Here is a 24,729-nt window from a genome sequence, read left to right as displayed (position 1 = left end):
AGTGAACTGTAAGTAATTAGAAGAGCAGCTTTTCAAATCCTTGTGCACATACCATTTGCTTAGGAGACTGCTTATGAGTTGGTGTCAAAAGCCTCATAAAAATCAAGTTGTATCATATGAATTAGGCCACTTGCTCTGTCACAGAGATAAATTACATTGGCTTAAGACAATCAGCCTCAACACAGCCTTCTCAATGCTTTCTCTCCGTTACTTTCTAGAGCTCTACAGGCTGGTTATTGGAGTCCTCCAAGAGAGGTGTTGCCTTAACGAGAAACCCATCCTCCTCCTTCACAACCGGCCACGCTGCTTCCCTCATTAAGACTGACAGAACAAAAGCACTGAAACACCTCAGCTTTCTCCTTTTCACCTGCTCTCTCCCCGTTATTGCCAGCCCCTTCCTCCGCTCACGACATACACCACCTACCCCTCACACCTGGGCGCCCATTTTGATTTAACCCTTCCACACCACGGGACAGCCCGTCATGGCAGGCCCCGCCCACTAGACCCGCCCCGCCCCCTCGCACGCCTTCCGCCACCTGATCCGGTCTGTCAGTCAATCCGGGCTCCGCTGTAGGGGGCGGAGCCGAGGCGGAAGTCGCAGCCAATCGGCGTGCGAGGTTCGGCGGCGCCGCGGCCAATCGACTGCTTGCTTCTTTGGGGGTGCGGCCGTCGCTGTCCCGACGCCCCGCTGTGAGCTGCTGGAACCGGCTGTCGTTGTTGCCGTCGCCGCCTGAGGTGTCGCGGTAGCCGCAGCAGCCTGACCCTGCCCCGGTGTCACTGAGGATGAGCCCCCGCGCTTCCCAGCGCGCGTCCCGCCCTGCCCGCCCGAGTCCATTCATCTAGCGACTGGTGAGGGGCGGGCCGCGACCTGCTGATGTGTCCGGAGGGGGAGCCGGGTCTGGGGGAGGGGCAGTGCCACGGCTGGCCCTGCCGGAGAGGACGGGACGGGGCGGCCAGGGGCTCTAGGAATGGGGAGAGCCCCAGGCAGAAGAGCCAGGAAGGGTAAAGGGCAGCCGGCCACGTAGGATGGGAGGGGATCGGCTTCGAGGCGGAAGAAAAGTGGCTCTGCCGCCTGCTTTGATAAGTCTCTTCTGTCGCTCATAGCTTCCCGGCTACGTGGACATGTGTAGTGAGAGTCAAAACGGCGCCCTTCCCCCCCCTGCGTGCCCCTGGCCTGTGGCTGGCTCTTTGAAATGCTTCAGACCTTCCCCTTCTTGACACCGGCAGCAGCCTCTGCCAGGTTTTCTTAGCTAGAGATTGCTGGGAAGCCTGTCGTGTTTCTGGCCTTCTCGGTGATACTCGTCTTGGGCTTTTGGTAGCAGCTCACAGTGCTGCTGGCTTTGAGCAGCAGCGTAAGCACCAGAGCGCTGAAATTTCGTTGTTGACTTAAAAGGATATTTCTGTGCAGTCTTCTTAGGGGCCGATCTCTGAAATCCAGCCCTTTTTTTTTGCTGACATGGTCAGTGTAATTGTCTGTCTTCACAGAAACTGACTACAATTTGTGGTTTACAAAAAAAAAAAAATAAAATCACCTAACATTTGATGTGGGTACTCTTTAATAATACTGTACCAAAAGTTCAGAGTTCATTCAGAAGTCAGCTCTTCCTAAGACTTGATGTAGTTATCTGATACAGTTTTAAGTATGGTGAAATTCTGGAACAAGTTTGTGGTTCATTGTTCTTGACTTATTTTTTATTGAAATGGATAACCTGAAGATCTAGAGCAAGGTCTCAGTGTATTGTGGACATGCCTATAACTGCACTCACTGTGTACTTTTGTGTATACCACTTTCCGTACGTTTTATTTTTACTGATAGTATTAAGTTATTAAACATAAGTAGTTTTGACTATTTCTAGGTAAGCCAAGCACAGTATTTCACAGTTTACTGTTTATGTACTATGATTCCTGACTAATAGATCTGCTCTGACGTGTTGTAGCTGAATTTAGCTACCAATGGTACTTTGGTGTTTTTTTTGACAGACGTGTCTGCCTTTAATTGGTTGTGCTTGTTAGCAGCGTTAGGAGCAAATGGATTAGAGTTGCTGGATGACTGAATGTCTCATCCTGATAAGGATTATGCTGTTGTCACTGTGAAAGGTGGAAGCTGTAGAAAGTCAGGAGAGAAACTCTAAAGGTCACCAGTGCCAAGCAGTGGCACAGAGGCCCAGGCCCGAAAAATGAAGCAGCTTGGATCTGCCATGGCCCAGGAGACATAGCGGGCATAGTGGAACGTGATATTCTTTAAACCAAGTTGGTTTTTCTCCATAGCTTTACTTCTAGACGGGTCGCATTTGTTTAAAACTTGAACAGGTTTCTTGTTGTCTAGCCCATTTTGAGAGTACCTCATTAGCATTCAGTTTATTATTTGAAAGTACTTCCTGATATATAATCTTAATCTCTTATGAAATTTAAACAAATGACTACTTATCCCATTGTCAGGGGTAAAATGGCCTAGAGTTTTGATTTTTCTTCTCTATGTAACAGCTGCCTTATTCAAAGGGTCTGTGTGGTCAGTAGAAAATGCAGCTGAAGGAGAAAATAGATCCAGTTTGCTCAGCCTGTACTCACAGGTTGTTTTGTAAATCTTTTGAATTCTAGTTGCTCTTTCCAAAGTTTTCTTCTACTTACCTGTTTCTCTTAAAACTTGATACCTGAACTAGAGACAGCGCTCTACCTGATGTTTTGTGTATTGAAAAGAATAGAACCCTTGCTTTCTGTGCCTTACGTTGCAGTGCTCCTGTAATATAGTTGAGAAGAGGCTACTTTTTTTAAAAGAGACTGTGTGGGACTTTCTGACTGCCAAACCCCTTTAAGCTGCTGCATAGCTTAGATTTACCCTTTTTTTCCTTGCATATTCAATGACTTTCCCCCATAAAATATATTGTGTATTCAAATAATATTGTTCAAGGGTTTGAAAAGCCTAGATTTATGCCCAGACTTCAACAAAAGTGCAGGGAGTTTCTGAAGAGGTTAAACTATCTGTGGATACGTAATCTCCCGAGTAGAAATTAGTAGTCTAGCTGTTCTTAAAAGCCTTGGACAATGTGCTGCTTGTAGCTGATGGGTGTGTTTACTGTTATTTATCTAGGAATTCATTTATGTTTCCTTGAGGATATGTTGCTTAATGCCAGTGCTACGTTTATTGTATTACTACCCAGCTTCAATTTGCTAGTCATTTTTGTCAGATTTAACTTTAATACGTATTAGTGGAAGTTGCCTTTAGGTAAGAGTAGGTCAATGGAAAGTCCTGGAAAATCAGTTACATGATAGCAAATTCCCATGGCTTTAATTCCGTAAGCATAGATTTTTTTTTTTTTTTTTTTTTAATAGCTTACTAATCAAGTAGTCTGCATGGTGAAGTTTGTTTTGGGTACAAATATTTTCAAGATTTCCATGCTGTTATGGTTACAGGTCTTTTGTGATGTTATGAAACAAGTGTGAATGGACCAACTTGGAGAATATTATTAAATGTCAGCATGCTCGTTTAAAAAACAAGCCCCCTTCCACTCAAACCTGGAAATCTTTAAGAACTCACAATGCCCTTTATAAGAATGGACTTAACCTTCCTGAAGTATATGATATTGTCAGTCATATCTTCATTTAGCAACTTATTATCAAAAGGAAGAGCAAATGAATTTTGGACCTTAAAAGCCATATTATTTACACTACTTTTTTTTTAAAGGAGGGGTATTAGGATTGACAAGGAAAACTCCAGGCTTCTTTTATATGGAAAATAGAAAACATTATTTACTTCCATTTTAGGATAGCCAAATACTAGGTAGTTTTTCACCAAGTGCATCCTAGATGTGACTGGTATTTAGAAAAAAATCAGTAGCACTTAAAAAATGAATACAAAAAACCCCCAAACAACAGAAGAACAGTGAGTGGAATAAGGCTATGCCAGTTTAAAGATCAAATAAGGTCTTGAGAAATATGCTCTTAGTAAAGCATCCTAAAGCTGGGTTTCAAGGCCATGTCACTCATTTGACAATGGAATTACTTCAGTGCACATGGAAGATGCAAAACCAGCAATCTGACTTCAAGTGGCATTGAATTCTAACTATCTGAATCTCTTGTTTTCTCGTTCGCTTCCATGCCAGGGCCATTGTCTCTTGTGCTATTAAGACCAAAAAAACCACAATAGCAGTTACTAATCACTGCCTCGGTACTGTTAGCTGCATCCATGTTAGCTGGATTTTGCTAGATCTAATTCTGAGTATAGGCTTTCATCAGGAAGAATCTGAATGACCACAGGTATGAATTCTAGTGTCAAATGTGTGCCTCCCAGATTGGCAGTTTCAATATATGTTTCTGGCATCCAACCATGTGGTTAGAGGTTGGTTGCTGGTTCTCTTCTGATAGCACCCTTGTACCTTTAAGCCAAGAGCACACAATATCTGTGGAAATACTTTCCAGAAAAAAAGAAAATTGGGAATGTGTTGATGGCAAACATGATCCTACAGATGTGGAAACGAGCAGTCTGGTATTTTCCTTCATGCAGTAGTTCGTGATGCCTCCGTGCTAAATATCAGTGTTCTAGGCATCAGGAAAATTTGTGCTGAATATGCTCTGCCTTCACTGGGTTTGTCTTCTGAAAGGTAGTGACTAAGAAACAGATAGGTAGTAGGTGGTCCTAAAGCTGCATGGGTATTGTCATCTCTTTCTTCTGGCTTAACTTTTGTGAGATTTCATGTTACCAGAATACAACTGATTATATATTTTTTATCTATTCTGGGAAGCATCTTGGAAAACAAAAATAGGTAAACAGAACCCTTTGACTTGAAGACCACTAAGCCACTAAAAGTCCCCTGTAAGCAGCTTCGATAAGTGGAGATATTTCTGGAACTCCACAATGGGAAGCTTCTGCCAACTCTGTTCGTTTTTCCCAATGATTGACCAAAATCCCAACTTTTCACATCTGCCCTCTGCTGTTTGCAGGAAATGATATCTACCATCATGATCCTTAGTCATTAAAGATTTCTGTTAGCTTAGTCTTACAGATGTGTAGAATCTTAGTTAATTTCATACTCGAGAGGTGTGACAGCTTTGATTTTAGACTTTTTAGCAAAAAAGTGCCAACTCTTTGCCTATTTGTAGTGACTTCTTGAAAGAGACAGATATTTTTCAGTTAGACACAGTAGGTAGAAAGCTGCTTTTTCAGCTGTAGGAGTTCTGACTCTGTAAGGTCAGATGACACATCTGACTCCTTCTTGGAGGGGAAGTGCTGAGTGAGAGGGTTTTACCTACTTACTTCCAGGAGGCAACATACCACAAATGCTTTCTTGCTTCTTAGGAATTGCTTCCAAGGTGGTTGTAGTCTTTCAAATTTTTCTGGGCTGTGAACATGTATAATAAGTGGCTCATGTCTCTAAGGGAAAATTTAGAGACCTGCTTGCTGCTGAAATAAAACATCTCTGGGATTCTCTGAATACTGCTCCAATTCCTCCATTTTTGGTACCTTTTTTTCTGTAATGAAAATGTTAATTAGGAATCAGTTTTTTAAAAGAATTTGAATTATAAATTATACCTATCGCATCATAAATAGCTAAATAAGCTTATCATCTTTCGAACATTTTTGTCTTTTAATAATTACAGCATTAGGAAGACACTGGTATTATAGCGTGAATATGATTAGTGCTGAGAAGCCTACAGAAATATCTGCAAATAAAAGCAGAGACACGTAATCAAAAGGGCACCGTATTCTAGACATTTCAATTCAAAGTTTAAAAAATGCTGGTGCTGTTCCTATTTTGTGCATATTTTAGGTGCTGATCATTCAGCTGGGGCTCCATGTTTTCATACAGACATGAGCATCAATTCACAATTTTAAAGTTTTAAGGTTTCAGTTAAGGACCTACTTTGTATTTAAAAATAGTCAAATCTGATTATTAACCCTTTTCAGATGTTGTAATAACATGATAGTGTGTGTTACTGGTGTGTTAGTCTTTATTGTGGAGGGGTGAAAACCTGATCTGCAGCCCTCTGTCTCGAAACTCAAGGTGTATACATCAGTGTACCAATATAGTATCTAGTGTTGTAATGTTTATAGTAAAGGAGGGCTGAGTTAGAATGAGTTATGAAGAAATAATTCAGCAGAGTCAGATTTCACATAGGTGCAGTAAATGTCACCATAATGGAGTTTGTGTGAGGTAGGCAGGGTTGTATTTCTATCTAGTAGCAGACTTTTTATTCATTTAATGTGTGGTGTGTTCTTCACAGTGTTTCGGCGTTTGGTGAAGCTAGAGCCCAGGTGCTTTAAAGAAGTTTTTCTCTGGCCTCTCTTTTCCTTTCTTGTAATGGCACAAGTTTCTTTGGAACCAGGATTTACTTCCTTCTGAATCATTTTCTCATGCAATCCAGTGTCTTAAATAGGTGTGTATCTGCACAAGGGAAGGTATGGCACAGGGCATGGCAGGACTGTGTCCTTGGGTGTTGATGCCATTTCATGCCAGTTTACCTAACAGATTAGTCTATTCTGTGACTCCCCTGAGTAATTTTTCTTTACGTTCTTTTTATTTTTACTTTTTTTTTTTTAAATTATTACTATTTAAAAGAGCATTTGATGCAATCTGAGTTTGCTGATAGCACTCACCTGTCACACACTGATTCCTTGGAGCAGCAAGTCGGGCTGTGTTCTTGAAACTAGAGCTTTTTTTCAAGCTTGTGACAGTGAATCACTTTTCTTTATAGTCTGAGGCTTTAGAGGAGGTGAAAGGAGAAGAGTCCACACAGGTATAGGTTAAAGTTCCTTTGTTACTGCAGAATTTTGTATGTTGGTTGTAAAATGCCTTGTATAGTGAACTGAAGCTTGCTGTGACAAATGTAAGCTAAACAGCTATGGTCAGTTTTGGTCTCTGAAATATTTCTGAATGTTGCTCCTGGTCAGGGATGAAGGGACTATACTGTAATGAGTAAAACCTACTTTTTTTCTTCATTTGCCTGCTGTTTGAAATTGTTTTGAAGGTACATACTGAACAACTTTTGATCTGTAGATTTCCATTCCAAGTATTTAATCCCTTCTGAATGAGGTGGAAAAAAATTGTTGAAGGCTTTGTCATGAGATGTTTAAATGAATACTCTTGGAGTAGAAATATTTTTTTTTTCTCAAAAGTTTAGATGCCATTATAAGTGTTTGCTCTAAACTGATTGCTTTCAGCTTGGTGGCAATCTTGCCATAGTTCTTGAAATAGGAGGAGGACTGGGATTTCTGTTTTCTTTTCCAAACAAAATCATCTTTCCCTGACATGTCTCTGTAGACAGAGACATTAACAAAATATGGTTATATATTCAGTGCCTGAACAGCAATGAAAGCTAAGCTCAATGGGTTTTTTTGAGGGGAGTGGGGTGTGCACATTTATTATGATTGCTGAGCTGGAAAGATAGCAGGGTGAGGTTTATTTGTTTGTTTTGTGTTTGTGTCATCATGTGGTGTGTCACCCCTTCTCCCCTCACCCCACCCCCCCACCCCCGAGGATTTGTTAACATTTTTAGTTTTATTTATTCAGCTTTCATGATGGCATTGTCCAACTTCTTTTGGAGTATTTTGCTCATGCGTAGACAACTTTAAAATACAGTTTGCATAGCAAGCAAAAACATCAAGGAGTGTAATGCATGATTCAGTGCTACTTCACAGTTTGCAATTTATGCTTGAAAAGATTGAAGCGTGCAAGTTTTTGGGACTGAATAGCAATTCACATTAAAATAGGCAGTGTATCAATGTTGTATACAGTTTACTGTTTCTGTTTTAGGTGGGTTTATATGTGATTTTTATGCTGTCATCTGCACTTTGTGTACTGTAACCCTTTTAAATATAACTGCATGCATTTGATAGGCTAGATGAGTGCTTCTGTCAGGTCTTCTTTACTTTTGAGAGAGTGGATGCCAGAGAAAGATGGGTATGCTGAAGATAAGTATGCATAGATACACAGAAATGCTGTATGCCCCAGCCTGTGAATATATTTTCATGAAGAATTTGTATCTTTGCCTCCTTTTCCTTTTTCTTCCTCCCTCATCCCTTCCAACCTAGACCTCCACTTCTTCCTGCCTATTTTAGGAGCTTTAGACCTTAGCCCTGCATGAGTGCTAACTGCTAACAGCCTGAATTCACATCTCTTGTACAAGTTGCTTTTCTTTGCTCTGTTGCCATCATTCCTCTCACCTTTGTCACCGGGATTGGTGGAGAGGAGCCTTCCTGTTGATTCTGCAGGAGACTTAGTAGGGAGATGGTTGGACATTCAGGGGAAAGTAAGTGGAGCATAGTCCCTTTTTTGCAGTGGTTAAGGGAAACTGTGGTGGTCCCTCCCACCTTCTGGGTGTGACTGCCAAAGCTTCTGTTAGCCAAGGTGTGCTCAGCAGCTGTAGGGATTTTTTGGTGGGTGGTTTTTGTGGGTTTGGTTTTGTTTTTTTTTTTCCCCAGCAGTCTCTTAGGTCAGTTCTTGCTTTCTGATCACAAAGTAGTGGTATAATTAGACAGTAAACTATCAGGGTCCTGAGGACCCTAAGGCTGGGAAAGCAAAATACTTTTTTGGATCCAGTTCATCATGTAGCCTCAAAGATTCATGTCAAAGAAAGGGAGGAGGTGCCTTTAGAGGCTGGGATGGGGAAGGGAGTCATGGATTTTTAAACTGACTGAATGTCTGAATATAAGCTCGGATGGCATGGGGCAGGTCAGTTAACCCTTGCCACATTGCTCCTGTACTTGCAAGTGCTAGTTTGTTATGCATTTAAATTGGTACAGTTGCTGGGGAAAGGAATTTTTTGTTTACTAATCTGTTCTGGTTTATTCTCTTTCAGGTCTCCCTTGCAATTATGGAGTTTTAGAAGAATAAGGTAGTGTGGAGGGGGAATCCCCCTCTCCACACTTGAGGTAGTTCACTTTTGGAATTTTCTATGGACAAGAATATTTGTTATATAAGATGGTGAAGTAAGACTTCTAAAAATATATATTTATAAATATTTATTTGGATCAAGTGCCAAACATAGCAGTACAAAGATTTCTAATGGCAGCTCAATAAGACTGGATTTACATCCTTGGAATTACAAATTTCTTAAGGCACTGTGTTGTGTACTGAATCGGAGTGCCTTGATACACTGAAGGGCTGTTCCCCTTAAGGACAGGAGCAGCTTTAGAAGTGAAGATGAGTTCTCTCATGCCAGACTGCACTTCAAAGTGTCGATCTCTACAGCACGCTTTGGATGTTATTTCTGTGGTAACCAGAGGAAGTGAAGGCCAGATCAAGGCCTTTCTCTCTTCTTACTGCTATAATGCTGCAACTATAAAAGATGCCTTTGGTAGAAATGTTATACATCTTGCTTCGTCTTGTGGCAAAAAAGGTGTGCTAGACTGGTTGGCTGAGACCAAAGGAGTAGATCTCTTGGCAAAAGACAAAGAATCTGGATGGACAGCTTTGCACAGAAGTATATTTTATGGATACATTGATTGTGTTTTGTCATTACTGAAGGTGAGTGATTTACAACTGTAGTTTTCCTTGGTATCTACAATTTTAGCATTGTATTTGTTATGTAAAAGTGGGTTTTCAAACTTGCCTGAAAGCAAGTTATCTTAATACTGTATTTAGATCGCAGTGCATTGATTTACTTGAAAGTTGTCTCTGTGTTCATAAAAGATGTCTGCCTTCACCCATGCAGTAATTAGGACCGAGTAAGGATCCCTGATTAATTGTGGACTTCCCTGAAGACTGGTTTGTGTGGATCATACCAGGGTCAGGATCTTAAAAGTGGAGAGTGATCAGACGAAAGATAGTCTAAAAATAGACTCTTCAGTACTTATACCAATTTGGTTTAAGAGAACATAAAATAATAAAAGCTTAAATGGAATTATAATTAGAAATTAATCTTACATTTGAGAGATAAGCACTTCAAGATATGGAGCTTTTTATGAAGTGAATCCACATTTAATTCTTATTTTAACCAGGGCTTTTGCTCAGTCCCCTTCATTCCTTTCTTGCAATTGCTGTTTCTTCCTAATCACTTAGAAAGTTGTGTGTATTTTTTGAGTGCTCTTCTGTTCCTCCTGTCCCAAATACAGCAAAGGGAAGAGCTGTGATGTTCAGGGTCACTTTAACCACGTGAGAAAATGAAATATTTGTGGTTCAGGGTTACTTAACAGCAAACCTTTTAAGGCAGAGAATTTTTCATTTTGAGTTCAGCCTTTTTAAATTGCAGTGACTAGCCATTTGTAAGCATTAAACTCTGCTTTCAACAAACAGTTTAAGCAAAATGGTTGTGAATCCAGTAGTTTTTAATTCTTGATGACCTGGTAAGTGTTACATACGGATTTCCTGTCCTGTACCCTTACATAGTGAGAATTGTGCATGATTGTGTTCTCTAGAAAACTGGAAACTGTGTATGGAATGTATGAAAAAGTATTTAGTCCTCTAGTGTGTGTGCGTATATCTGTATCGTTGGTATTTGCTTACAGGAGGCCTATGCAGGTTTCCCCACACTTACTTTACTTTTCTATCAGTTGTGTAAATGAGTGAGTTTTTTCTGATAGCTGGCTCTGCTGATACTCCTCTAAGAAGCAGAATGAAACAGCTCATGGAGAGTGCTCTGCTTCCCGTTTCCTTAAAAGGTCTCTCTGCTGTACTGCATTATAGAAAGGTATTTTAGCAACAAACAGGAAGGGATTATAGAATAGAATTATGAAATAGCTGAGCTAGAAGGAGATCTCTGAAGATTGTCTAGTCCAACCCCCATGCTCAAGCAAGGTCAACTAGAGCAGGTTGCCCAGGTCTGTGTCTAGTTGGATTTTGAATGTCTCCAGGAATGCAGACTCAAACATCTCCTATGTTCCTATCTTTTAATACTAGTCCAGTAAAAAAGTTTTTTAGGTTTAAACAGAATTTATTATATTTCAAATTGTGCCCATTGTCACTTGTCCCGACACTGGATATCACTGGGATCCCCACCCCCTGCCTCCAATCAGGTATTTATGATACACATTGATAAAACATGTCCTTCCTCTTCCCTTCAACCTTCTCTGTGCTAAGCATCCCGTCTCTCTCGACCTATCCTTGTATGTCGTATGCCTCAGTCACTATTTTCATTGTCTTTTGCTGGACTTGCTCCTATATGTCCATGTCTGCCTTGTACTGGGGGGTCCAGACCTGAATCCAGCACTCCAGATGTGGCTTGCCAGTGCTGAATAATGCCTGCTGGCAACGCTGCCTCATGCAACCCTGGATGCTTTCGCTGTTCTTAGCTGTGAGGACACATTATTGGCTTGTGGTCAACTAAGTGGTTATCCACCGGAAGCCCCAGGTCCTTTTCTGCCAATCTGCTTTCCAGCCAGTCAGCCTCCAGCTGTATTGGTACACTGGGATGTTCTTCCCTAGGGCCAGGATTTGCCTTTCCCTATGTTGAACTTGCTGAGGATTCTCTCAGGCCATTGCTCCAGCTTGTCAAATTCCCTCTGAATGGCAGCGCAACCCTCTGGCTTATCAGCTGCTCCTCCTGGTCTTGTATCATCATCAGCCTTGCTGAGGGTGCACTCTGTCCTGTCATCCAGGTCATTAGTGAAGATATTAAACAGTACTGGCCTCAGTATCAACCCCTGGGGTACTCAGCTGGTGTGGATGACAGACTTCTGTTGTGGGCTGGAGGCAGTCATGGCTTATTCTCAGACTGTGTAACTACAAGTTCTGCCACTCAGCGACAGGGGTTTGTTTTTACAAATTCAGACCATGTTAATATCACTGCAGCCTCTGTTCTGCTTGTAAATGACTTATGCCAAAGAGGAGAATATCCAGCTACCTGTTAAATCATAAAAATAGGTTGGTCTTTCTGTTATATAGTGAATTAATACCAGCGCTGTTGCTAATAGGGTTGCCTTTATAATTTGGAGAATGTATGTTGTTCTTCTGGCTAGTGTTTTTTTGAAATGAAGTTACAAGTTAAAATCTCTCCTGTAGATGTGGCCAGCTCTCCTTCTGTCATGCTTGAATAAATTGCGCTGCCTCGATTTTTGTATTTCATGTGTTTACCTCTTAAGTGTGAGATTCGGTAAGATTTTCTTTTATATTAGCCATGAACTGTGGTACATAGGTACAGCTGTGCTATCCATTAGGTTCTGCTTGGGGACACCTGCGGTTCTTCTCTTTAGGGATGTGATTGATGACACTTGAAGTCCTTAAAACCAGTGCTGGTGTAGCAGCACTTTTTTGTATTGAGAAAATGGTATTTACAGAGAATATTTACTTCTGAGTTCTAAAGCAATGACCTGTTCGTGCTTTGTGCTTCTGAAGCTTCCCTGCTGCTGTCTTGTCTGCCTGTTTGTATCCTCTTGCCTTTTCTCAGCAACTGTTCCCTGCTTGTTTTCAAAGCCATAGTAGGTTTTTTAATTTTCTTACTTCTCTAGCTAGTCAACACTGATTCTGTAAATATGCCAACACAAGCAAATGTGTTCTTTGAAGCTGGTAAATTCATTTTTGGTAAATATTTGCCCTTCCTAGATGGCAGTGCTTTATCTTCAACTGTGTTTCCTTTGTGTTTCACTGATTACATCTGATTACTCAATAAGTATTCATACAGTAAAATCCTAGTTAATAGAGCAACGTGATGTATACATGGCTGAACAGAATTGCACTGTTGGGTTTTTTTCAGATTTGCTTACAATTTACTTGAATCAGAAAATTTCCTTTTATCAATATTAAACTTCAATTAAATATTTGTTTAGCTTCTTAAATGTTTACCTGGCTTACTTCAAGCTGTGGAGTTAAAATTAATGTCTGTTCTTCTCTTCCCCTCCTCTCCTTCTCTTTCAGCATGGCGTTAGTCTGTACGTTCAGGATAAAGAAGGCTTATCAGCCCTGGATCTTGTGATGAAAGATAGGCCAGTCCATGTGGTCTTCAAGAAAACTGGTAGGAAATCAAACAGCTTCAGTTGTGTTTTACAAGGAGATATGGTTCAACAGTATATTGGTGTATGTACCAGAGTAGACAATTTTTTTTTTTGTTTCTAATTAGGCTGGTGTAAGTTATGAGATAGCTGAAGATATGAGGTCACTAATATCATAAGACAGCAGGTGCAGAATCTTGGCAGTAGGCGCAGGATGCACATGTGTAGCAAAAATGAAAGAAGAATGACTGACTTAGAGGTGGAAAAAAATAAAAAGTGATGTAATAGGTAACCCAAAGAGGTTGTGGAGATTCCATCCTGAGAGATACTCAGAACCTGAGAGAAAGTGGTCCTGAGCAACCTGCTGTAGCTGATCCTGCCTGAGCAGAGGCGTTGGACTAGATGATCTCCAGAGGTGCCTTTCAACCTCAATCTGATTTTTCTTTTTTATCTCAATTCAAGTTGTCAGAGAGACTTCAGTGTCTTTGATAGAGTAGTTTGCATCACTTCTGTGTATTTTGTGAAAAGAGGAGGAATATATTCTTGAATCTTCCAAATATTTTTTTAGACAAGATAGCTTGATACAAGCTAGTTACAGTCACTCTAAAGACAATTTCTCCAAATAGGAAATGAATATGTGAGAATAACTCTGAGTACACAAGTTTTTTCTTTTACAGGGCAATAGTTTTTCCAGTAGCTTGTATTTATTTTTATGCTTTTTTATGCTTTTCTACTCCTCTTCTTTCCCCTTTTCCTCATGTCCCAAGTTCAGTCTTGTTGTACAGTGAAATTTGTTCTTTTCAGCTTGTTACCACTTTAAGTAATTTTGGTTACACAAATTCTGAGTAAAATATGTTAAAATATATTGTGAAATATGTTAAAATTCTTCAGTCTTTTTAATAGTGGTGCAACATGATCAAATATACATTGATTTCAGTTTTTTTACTCGTCAGAAAATAGTGTTCAGATATTACTGTAACTGAGAGGTTATTTAAAAAATATAAAGTGTTAGTTTTTTACCGCACCTCTGATTTGAAAGTGTTTATGATTTTCATACATGACTGCATGATAGTTTTTTGGGAAAGACTTTTTACTAAATTGAAGCAATGCATGTATAACTTAAGGTAGTAGTAGTTGTCTTCTGAAAACGTAACAAATCTGCTGCTGAGGAATGTTTGCATTTTCTGCAACTGGAAAATATATATAAGTAATGTTGATCATCTGTACATTATTGTTAAAATATTTTGTGATAGCACCATACTTCTCATAAGAATAAATATTTATGAAGTTCAGTTTTAGGTAAAAAACAGCTTTCCTCTGCAGATTTTAAATAGAAACAGCAGGAGTTGCTTTTCAAAGTCAGTATGCACAAGACTGGTAAATTTACAAGGTGCAGAGAGAATTTTTTTTTCCATGCAGATCCCATGGAAGTCTACACCTGGGGAAACAATATAAATTTTACTTTGGGTCATGGTGGTCAACAGGGTAAACATCATCCTGAATTGGTGGACCTTTTTCCTCGGAATGGCATGTATATCAAACAGGTATTCTTAATGGTTTACGTAGGTACCTGTCCTGATTTCTGCTAGGCTAGAGTTAATTTTCTTCCTAGTCGCAGGTATAGTGTTGCGTTTTGGATTTAGGATGAGAATAATGTTGATAACATACTGATATTTTCGTTGCTGCTAGGCAATGTTTACACCAAGTCAAGGACTTCTCAGCTTCTTCTTGTGCCCCACCAGTGAGGAGGCTCGGGGCGCACAAGAAGCTGGGAGAGGACATGACCAGGACAACTGACCCAAACTGGGATATTCCATACCATATGACATCATGCTCAGTATATAACTTGGGGAAAGCTGGTCGGGGGTTTAGACTGTGACTTGGGAACTAGCTGGGCGTTGGTGGTCTGTGGGTGGTAAGCAGTTGTGCTGTGCATCACTTGTTAATACTTTTATTAATTATTATTCTCCTTTTCTGTCATATTAAACTGTATTTATCTCAGCTCACGAGTTTTACTTCCCCCCCCGCCCCCCGCCGATTCTCTCTCCCATCCCACTGGGGAGGTGGAGAGTGAGCGAGCAAGCGGCTATGTGGTTGTTTTTGCTGCCTGCTGGGTTAAACTATGACAGCACCTTTTCTCGGTGAACTTAAAGGGGTGTGTGAGGGGAAACTAGTATCAAAGATGTTACCAAGTTTTGAAAATTTATATGGGGGGGGGGGGGGGGGGGAAAAGATGGGTCTGTGGGCTTTTTGTTGTGTTTGGTTTTAGTATTTTGTTCCCTCACCCCCTCCCCCCATGTCTTTTTCTTTCTTCCTGGTTATTTCTCAGCAAGCAGTTTCCATTTATGTGGCAGGCAGCTTAGAGCAGCTGAGGAGTACTAGAGTAGGCTTGCTGTATTATATTCTTGCTGTTATATTTTAATAAATACAAACTGTAGGCCTCTTCAAGTAGGTTAAGGCAGTACATAATAAATTTAAAGCAAATATTTTGTGTTCCTTGTGGCTTGATTTGGCAGTCCTGTGCTTTAATACTAGTATCTTACTCGTATTTTCACGAACAGATCTTTATTAAAGCTGAACCTCTTCACAAAGCAGTTTTGGCAGGTGTTTTCAGATTATCCAAGAAAATTAATTTGTCCTATACGGCCTCCTCCCCACCCCTTTTTTGCCCTTTTTCTTTCAGGTAGTACTCTGCAAGTTCCACTCTGTGTTCCTTTCCCACAAAGGCCAAGTTTATACATGTGGACACGGACAAGGAGGACGCTTGGGTCATGGTGATGAACAAACATGCCTGGTATTCTATCTTATGCTATCTTGTGTAGTCTAACATGATGTTTCTTTTATTTCAAACAGCAAGTCTAAAAAATTAATTAGTTTCTGTGAGTGTACTTTCCAAACCAGTTTGCTGTTGATTTCAAACAAACTCCCTTGCTGCCCACTAAATAACAGAAAAAAAAACCTCTCCAGTGCTACTAGTGATGTGGCAGAGAGCAGAAGAATGTGCATTTAAATATATTTTAATTTAAGATAGCTTCATACTGTGGTCAAACTTCTGTGTTCTGGCCGAGTTGTTTTAAAGGCTAGCTGATGCCAGATAAGTGGAAGCAATGGTTTTTGGCTGGGCTAGCTTGTTAAATAGGTTTGTGATTCCATCTGATGAGTGTCAAGGCTGGCACAAAGGAAACAGCAGTACAGTGGAGCTGGAGTGGCATGAAAAGCGATGGTAGGGTTGGTTCTTACAAGACTTGCACAGCTTTTAAGTGAAAACTCACCTATAATTTTCATTTAAATAGTACATTGTTGCAATATGCAAAAACAAAATTTAAGAAGACTAAGATATGATGACAATACAGTTCTTAGACTTTACTATCTTATTTTGTGCCCACTACCTGGTAGTGTGCATTTAGTTTGCAGCACAATAATTTTTTAAAATTTTTAATATCAACTGTCTGGTAGAACTTGATATTATGTTCCTGGATGTTATTGTGAAGACTGGAGCTCAATTTTTTAATGCTTTGTAAAAAAATGTAATTCTCTGAAATAGGAATTTTTTGCAAATTGCTGTTTTGAAATTGGGATGTTACCCAGTTGAATGAAGGAGAACTCACATTAGTGTATGAAAAGTCAAACATACAGGACTGCTTCCTTATTCTGTGGAATTTTCTTAGGTTTATCCTGTGTTTTGGAGAGAGAGATATATCTATGGATCATGGTAATTTAAAAATAAAACCAAAAGACATAATAGTTAATATTTGTCCAGCTCTCTTGAAGATATAGTTCCCAACCTGATTTCAGAGCAGGTAGTTTAAAAATCATCTCCCCTGATAGCAGAGGACGCATTTCAAACAAAAGTAGTTTGTATTTGGTGCATTGCATGTGGTAAGTATGTTAATGAGTGTATTGTATGTTCAAATGCATCTTCATCTGTAGTTCAGTATTTGGTCGTGACTTTCTCTTGGTGCAATTTTAGTTTCATAGATGGCCGCTGGTTAATATAAAACTTTTTTTCCCTTTTTTTTTTTTGTTTGTTTTTTGTTGTCGTTCAGGTTCCAAGACTTGTGGAAGGCTTAACTGGCCATTACTGCTCCCAGATAGCTGCAGCTAAGGATCATACTGTTGTTTTAACAGAAGATGGATATGTTTACACATTTGGTTTAAATACTTTCCATCAATTGGGTATTCTTCCTCCTCCTCCCAACTGCAGTGTTCCTAGACAGGTAAAAATAACATCAGTCAGAGCTTAGTTGTTTGTTTGTTTTTTAACAGAAAGTAAAATGTGAAGATTGTGGAAATAATTTTTAAATTTTTTTAGGACAATAAAGTTGAATGTGAGTTCAGATAAAATCTTGATTCTGTGTTATCATACATCTCAATCTTAAATACTTACGTATGTCCTGATAAATGTCTTAGTTTGTAACCTGAACAGTACTAAAGTTTGTAGTGCTATGGATGATACAAGGTAGAATTGCCAAAACCCTTTTCTTCCCCACATTGTTCTGTAGCTGAAATGGCATAAAAGCAATAGGTATGTATTACATGAGATTCATACTCTTTACTCCTTTTGAATCACTGGATGATGGATCTCAGGGTTTGATGACTGTGTCCTTTGCTGGAAGTACTGTTGATTCTGGAGTCATAATACTTTGGGAAGAATAGTGACAGGGAAGAGAGAGGATGGGCATCAGCAGCTTGACTATATTTCTATGCTCAATCTAGAACTTTTTCTAATTTTTTTTAAGTACATAAGAGTTCCATTACCTTTTGTTGAAAGGAAGCTTCATCTGGAGTAGAAAAACATTGCACTACCAGTGTTATAAAAGTAGGAAAGAGTAATTGGCCAAAGTGCACCAGGATAGTGTTTTGGGGTACAATGGGATGCTCTTCATAGTGTAATGATAGCTATGTATCCACAGTATTGCTTTGATCTTGATCATCTTGATCTGGAAAATCAAGTTAAATTTGAAGTGTGGAATTAGTAGTATAGTATTCTGCAGTGTGTTTATGGCATTAAGACTTACAAGCCGAAACGTTTTAGGTGATGCTTTTGCAGCACCTGAGTCTTCTTTGGCTGCCTTACACATCTCCTATACCGTCTTGTTCAACATCTTACATATGAAGACAGCCTAAGGAGATTTCATTCTAGTTCTGATTAGATAATGCAAAAAGTTTACTTCTTTTTGTCACTAGTGCAATAGTGTCCCACTTGACAAACTTCTGAAATAATCCTGACTTATTAGACTGTATGTGGATTGATACCAATGTTTCATTCTTAATGACTTTAGGAGTTAAATGTTGTCAGAAGTTTGTACATGTGAAATTCACCTGTTGCTGCTTAATATTAAGATGTACTTTGGATTTGTGCTTAGGTTCAGGCAAAAAACCTGAAAGGTAGAATGGTGATTGGAGTGGCTGCAGGCAGATTCCATACAGTGCTATGGACTAAGGAAGCAGTGTATACCATGGGGCTGAATGGCGGCCAACTAGGTAAGGTAGAAGCGTTCTGAAAGTAAAACCCAGCCATTAAAAGATGTTACTTGTACTAAAGCTGTCATCTGCTGCTTACAACAGAAGGCTGGTTTAAGCTTTCTCTTCTCTGTCTTTTTTTTTTTTTTTTTTTAAATTAGAAAAAACCAGTCTGATGACATCATCCCTTCACACTTCTTTTGAAGAATATTTTTCATTACAACCAGTCACTTTCACATTTTGAGATGATGGGAGCTAGTCAGACTTAGCTCTGTTATTTGAACTCTTTGTAATTCCTTCGCTTTCCATGTATCTCATGTAGTCCTGCTACTGAAGGCTTTCAGGAAGCAGAATGCTCCTTTTTGTGTTGCACGTTACCCTAAGGCAGGCTTGTCTCCTTCCAGCAGTCTGGCTGGTACTGCCCTTAATAAATTTTATAAACTAGCGTTCAGCTCTCCTGCCTATGTCCTTCTTTCACCATGCACTGTAAACATGCTACTGATAACTTTTTCCATATGAACTTTGTAAACTGAAATGCTTGCCTATATAGAATTTTTTTCAACATCACCATTACCAGAATCTTCACTTAACTCAGTATTATTCTGAAGTCAAGAAAAAACCTAACGTATTACCAACTAGTGAACTTCTTGATTTGTTGTATGAATGGGCTATTTTAATTGCTTTTATCCTTTTTAATAAACAGGTATTGCAATATTGGTTTGGATTTGCATTTACACAGTTCTGTATCTGTGTGCAAACAAAACTGTTAGCTAGCTCTGGTACTTACAGTTAATCTGCATCAGTTCTGATATCAGGTTCAGACACTTTTTTGTGTTCCTATTTAAGATTGCAAAGGTATGTGAAAAAACTTGTCAGAGAAGTATCTTACTAATTTATTTTTTTTATATGTACCCATTATAGAAGTACCCATTATATAAGTTTCTTTGTGATCGCCTGTGTTGTTGAGACTATTCTGATATGCACATGGCCCAGTGCAGTACCATATGGAGACAGTAGTTGGATCGCAAGTGGTATAGTTGTGTCAGCTGGGCACTATGATAGACCTATGGTAATAAACCTTGCCTCTTCAAGATGTTTGGGGATAGCGCTGCAGTGTCCTATGGCAGGGTTGCTTCCAACTTTAGAGGTAGCCCTGATGCTTGTTCCTGGATATTTGTACCCTGATCCACTCTGTGGTGCAGACATAAGTGCATGGTTATGTTATGTATGAGATTCTTTATGTTAGGTTTCTTGATGCAGCAGAGCAGTAATGGCCTGATTTTATTTATTTATTTTTTAAAATATATTTTCAGAGAACTTACATTACAGTTTCATCTGTTGTTTCACATAATTGCGTGCCTTCATGCTTAAGTGCACTTACAGTAATTTGTATGACAAGCTTTTTTGGTATCTTCCAGTGTCTGAAATGATCTACAGTTTATGCCAGTGTGATAGTATTTCTAGTGCCTTGAATTGTAATTTGATCAAATAAATGTTCTTTCTTTGGAATCGAAGACAGTACCACTGCAGAGTCTAACAAATTAAATAGCTTTCCCTGTACAATTTACCTTACTTAATTTTTTGTGTATCAAATCTTGAATGTTTTCTGGTGTTTGTGGTGAACTAACAAGTATGTGTGATGGTACTCTAATTGTTTTGAAGATGAAATATCTGACTACCTAAAAAGTCTTTTAGAATTTAAAGGTTCTTCAGAGTAGTGTGGCAAAGTGTCCTTTAAATACAGCTTGTGGAATGGCAAATAATATTTTTGGGGTGTGTTGTATTTTCTAGGTTATCTGCTGGATCCTAATGGAGAAAAATGTGTAACTGCACCTCGCCAAGTTTCTGCTCTACACCATAAAGATATCTGTGTGTCCTTGGTCTCTGCAAGCGATGGCGCCACAGTGTGCGTTACTGAAAGGGGAGATGTTTATTTACTTGCAGACTATCAGTGCAAAAAGATGGCTTCAAAGTAGGTGTTACTTTTCTAATTTGTCATGAAGAACAATAGGTGAAGATTTCACTGTAGTCTTATACTTGCAAGCTACTTTAAAGATTTTTTTGCGTGAAGTAGAGATAGTAGAGTGTTCCCTTGAGTTTCTGTCATTTGCTGTTCTTTCATATGAACTGTGGCTCTCGTTTGTTTGTTTATTTGGTTTTGTTATTAGATGACGCTAAGATGCTAGTTGCTGTTTACCAAAAATATTTTAAAAAAACATACTAAGAGGAAATATTTTGTGTCGTAGGTTTAAAAATATTGAAACTAGTATTTCTTTGTTAGTGTGAATTTGTATAAATGCATCTTGGCAGAAGCATTAAAGATCTGCTATTCTATTTAGTTATGTTGCTGTGATTTTTGAATCAGTAATTTAGGGTCTGAATTTCATAATTAATGTGTGGATATAGTATGTTATAAAGGGTAACTTAGGTTGCAAGGGGGACCTTATGACATCATCTGGTCCATATGCTAAAACCTGAATATAAAACCTGTTGAAGAAACTGGGCCCATGACTCATGAATTTAGGAAATTATTTGATCTCATTCTCTCTTACTTTGCAATAACAGGTTAGAAAAGGTAATTAGCATTTTTGCCCAGCTAACCCTCAGACAGCTTTTCAGCTTCACTTCAAATTCTAGCAGTATTTATTGACATACTATAGTTTAATGATTATTTTATATTTCGTTTTCTAAATGGCTGTAAGTGAAGGTGCTGGCACTTGGAGAAATTTAATATCATGTATTGTGCTCTTCTACTAAGAAACTGAAAAGAGATAACTTGCATGGTTTTGATCAGGTGAAAACCAAAACCCAACAAAAACCTGAGAAACGGCCTACTGGATAGGCCTTCTAATACAAGGAGCTAAATGAAATTTATACCACTATAATTTTTGTAGTGAAGATCAAAGGTAAATCATTTACGGGTTTTCACTTATGGAATTTTGTGAAGAACTCGTGGATATGATGTGACTTAAAAGCAAAGCAAAAATTACAGTCTACTAATAGTATTTTATTAGCAGTTAGTAATATCAGTGGGGAGAAACTAAACTTAGAGTAATTTTTCAGTGTCACTACCTCGATTATTTTTTTTTTTTACTGCTTCTCTAAATGAAAAAGGTAACTATCATAGAAGCAACATCAGCACATAATGAAGAAATACTAATTTAACCTTTTGTGTTCTTTCAGACAGCTGAACCTTAAAAAAGTTCTTGTTACTGGGGGATATTTGGAATACAAGGTAGATACCCAGCATCTTAAAGAAAATGGAGGTCAGAAGATTTGCATTCTAGCACTGGATGAAGCTGGAAGAGTAAGTTGTGTCCCTAGAAAACGTAATTATATAGAAAGCTTCATACTGACGAATCGAACTTTAAACTTAAGAAGTTGACAGGACAAAATCATGCATAGAAAATACCCAATTCATTTCTGTAGAGCTTTTTTTTTTTTTTTTAAAGGGCTATGGGAAGACTACCAAAGTAACGTTTAGTAGTTTATTTTTAAATCTGTGAACATAGAATAGCTTTTCAGTGAAGGTGTAAACTTCTTTACTTTTACGTACATAAGTGGTTATATAGCATACGTGATCTGGTTTGTTTTTTCTCTTGTTCCCCCTCCTGTCTCTCTTCTCACCCTACTTACGCTGTCACCTTTATGCCCTCCAGAAACAGTCTCAGAAGTAGTCTCTGGACATGGAAGTTTTAGAGCCTTTGCTGAAAAGCAGCTATTATGTAGATGAGATGTCCTTTTTATTGTTGAAAAGTTGCAGTTAAACCCGGTGAATGGCTTAGTACTTACAGTTAAGTGTAGACACTGTTGACTTGGAACTGGAATATTATAGTGGATTTATTGTTTCCTTCCCTCATTCTTTCATAGAGTAACAGTTTATAGGAACCTTCAGAACCCTAGCCTTTTCTAGATCTGCTCACTGGGAGATCTAAACCTTCAGTGCCATCTAGTGGTGTTTACAAAAAGGTTTTGTTACTGAAATGCTTCCTTAAAGGATCTTAAAAACTGACCTTGTGTATAAAAATAGGGAGCAGTGTTGGTATTTCCTTGTCTTGCCTTGCGTTTGACAAACTATTAGGTCATTAGTTGTCTTGGAGATTACAAACTTCCAGTTCGGTACTCGTTCATGTGAGGTTTAGACTCTAGCATCTATAGTATTGATAGTGCCCCTTCAGCATCTTTGGGACACTGCTTTAGCAGTGAGAAACTACTTAGTTCCACTGATGCAGGAAGACAATGTCAACCTACATTGCATATCTTTCCATGCTGAATACTGGCAAATGCTGGGATCTTTAGTGCTTTTAGGTTTGATAAATTATTGAGTAAGAAGGCATTATTGAGGAAGAATGGCATCTTAATACTTCTGTTTCCTGAATCAGTATTTCCTGGTCTGGCTTGACTGTACTCTCTTAAAGAGAATACTGTTTAGCCTAGAAAAAAGATGGCTCAAGGGGGATCTTACCAATGTATATACATACTTAAAAGAAAGATGTAAAGAAGACGGAACCAGGCTCTTTTCAGTGGTGCCCACTGAGAGAACCAGAGGCAATGGGCACAAACTGAAACACAGGAGGCTCTGTCTGAATATCAGGAAGCACTTTCTCACTGTGAGGGTGGTCGAGCACTGGCACAGGTTGCCCATGGAGATTGTGGAGTCTGCATCCTTGGAGATGGTCAAAGGCTGTCCGGATGTGGTCCTGGACAACTGGCTTTGGGTGGCCCTGCTTGAACAGGAGCTCGGACTATATAACCTCCAGAGGTCCCTCCCAACCTCAACCATTCTGTGATTCTGTAGGGCTCAAGAGAAGGGAAAGGAAATAGATTACTCAAATTCTTTTGTCCCCTCCTTATGTAGATGTTAACAGACCTGTGCAGATACTTCAATGGGAGAAGATGAAAGCCCAGCTTTAATGTCCACTAATGTCACATCTGGGCTTTACCTTGCATGGGATTGTTGCTTCATGCTTACTTCTTTCAGACATCTACAGTATACCTTGTTGGGGATTCTACAGTGCATGTGGTTCTTCATGTTTCTGTTGAATGTTTTGAAGTTTGTGTTTGGGCATAAACTCCATTCCAGAATCTTGGCTGGTACAGAGAAACTTGAGATTTTTGTCAAACAATTAACAGGAAATGGTTTAAATTTTTGTTGTGCTAGCTTTGAATTTTGCCTGATTTATAAGCAAAACAGTGGGACAAATCTATAAATTAAGAACTAGAGTAAACTTGTTTCTTGACTTGATGACACCTTTTGCTGTCCTTTTTGAAATATCATTAAAAACTGTCCTATAGGTAACTGCTGTGAAGATGTCTGAATATTCAGAGAAGCTTTTCAAATGCCCTTCACGGGCAAATGGATCTTGATATCACAATAGATTTTCCGTGGTTTACTTGTGGATTCTTTGTAATAGATGCTCATAACACTTCAGGATATAATTTTGAAGAATGTCTTTCTCCATTTTATATGCAGCTTTAAGATGACATGTTCTTGTGTTTAAAAAAAGTAGTGTGTAATATGTACCTGCTTTTATATGATATGAGGATTTCCCCTTTCTCTGAAAAAATATTTTAGGTGTTTTGCTGGAAGTCATCTAACAACTCCATGAAGCAGTGTCGTTGGGTGTATGGCCGGCAAGTCTTCATGTCCGATGTTGCTTTAAATAGGAACGAAATAATGTTTGTCACACAGGACGGTGAAGCCTTTACAGGGCAGTGGTTGGAAGAAGGGAAAAAAATCTCAGAAAAGAAAGGTTAGCTGTGATTTCTTAATGGTTTTTAAGTACTTCAAATCAATATAAAAGTTTAATTGAATCTTTACAGTATTATGTGGTGAGTTTGTTCTTTCCTCTGTGGCTGACAATTGGTAGCATTGACCACTACTGTTCTCTTTCCTAAGTAATACTAAGATTTACTTACTTTGCAGCTTTCAGTTAACCTTCAGGTGGAGATTTCCAGGGAGAAGAGTATTTCTGAAGAGTAACAGTAGCACAAGGGTCCAGTGGAATGATCTTGTCACATATTAGATGACCAATCTTAAGAGACTGGCACTGAACAAAAGAAGGAGCTTGTACTTGCTTGCGTTACGAAGTCTATGAAACCTTATCGTGTTTTCCAGATTCCTTATCTGGGCATAATACAGGGTCCAGAGCAATTTCCACCTTATTAACTTGGTTCATATTAACTTGGCTGAGAGTAGGTCCTAATGGATTGTTTTTCTGTGAGGAAGATACCTGCCTGCAATAGGACGAGATTTTAATTGAAACTGTCAGCTCTGTTCTTTTAGGAGTCTTAAAAATCTGTGGCTAGAAATGGATTTACTTCCAACCTGGGATGTATTTGAACTTTATAGCTTTATGTTGCAGTTCTACTTCCTTTGATACTGAGATTCCACCTTTAGTTTTATC

General features: G+C 39.0%; 1 protein-coding gene across 7 annotated transcripts in view; it reads left to right on the top strand.

The window, feature by feature from the left end:
• The first annotated feature begins 664 nt into the window (after positions 1 to 664).
• Positions 665 to 24,729, top strand: part of IBTK (inhibitor of Bruton tyrosine kinase) — a 61,166-nt gene continuing 37,101 nt past the window's right edge. For 4 of the 7 annotated variants that reach the window (XM_075747581.1, XM_075747579.1, XM_075747578.1 and 1 more), the window contains exons 1-10: positions 665 to 849; positions 8,794 to 9,461; positions 12,786 to 12,882; positions 14,279 to 14,403; positions 15,543 to 15,653; positions 16,906 to 17,076; positions 18,226 to 18,343; positions 20,114 to 20,294; positions 21,506 to 21,629; positions 23,898 to 24,075. In XM_075747581.1, the coding sequence (XP_075603696.1) occupies positions 9,138 to 9,461; positions 12,786 to 12,882; positions 14,279 to 14,403; positions 15,543 to 15,653; positions 16,906 to 17,076; positions 18,226 to 18,343; positions 20,114 to 20,294; positions 21,506 to 21,629; positions 23,898 to 24,075 (1,429 nt within the window). In that variant the 5' untranslated portion in view covers positions 665 to 849; positions 8,794 to 9,137. The remainder of the gene's footprint in view (positions 850 to 8,793; positions 9,462 to 12,785; positions 12,883 to 14,278; positions 14,404 to 15,542; positions 15,654 to 16,905; positions 17,077 to 18,225; positions 18,344 to 20,113; positions 20,295 to 21,505; positions 21,630 to 23,897; positions 24,076 to 24,729) is intronic. The other 3 variants (XM_075747583.1, XM_075747580.1, XM_075747577.1) reach the window with 1 other exon arrangement.

Source organism: Balearica regulorum, chromosome 3 (assembly GCF_011004875.1).
Source record: "Balearica regulorum gibbericeps isolate bBalReg1 chromosome 3, bBalReg1.pri, whole genome shotgun sequence".
NCBI classification, from domain to species: domain Eukaryota; kingdom Metazoa; phylum Chordata; class Aves; order Gruiformes; family Gruidae; genus Balearica; species Balearica regulorum.
The sequence above is the reverse complement of the archived record's forward strand: the minus strand, read 5'-3'. Positions and strand labels throughout refer to the sequence as shown.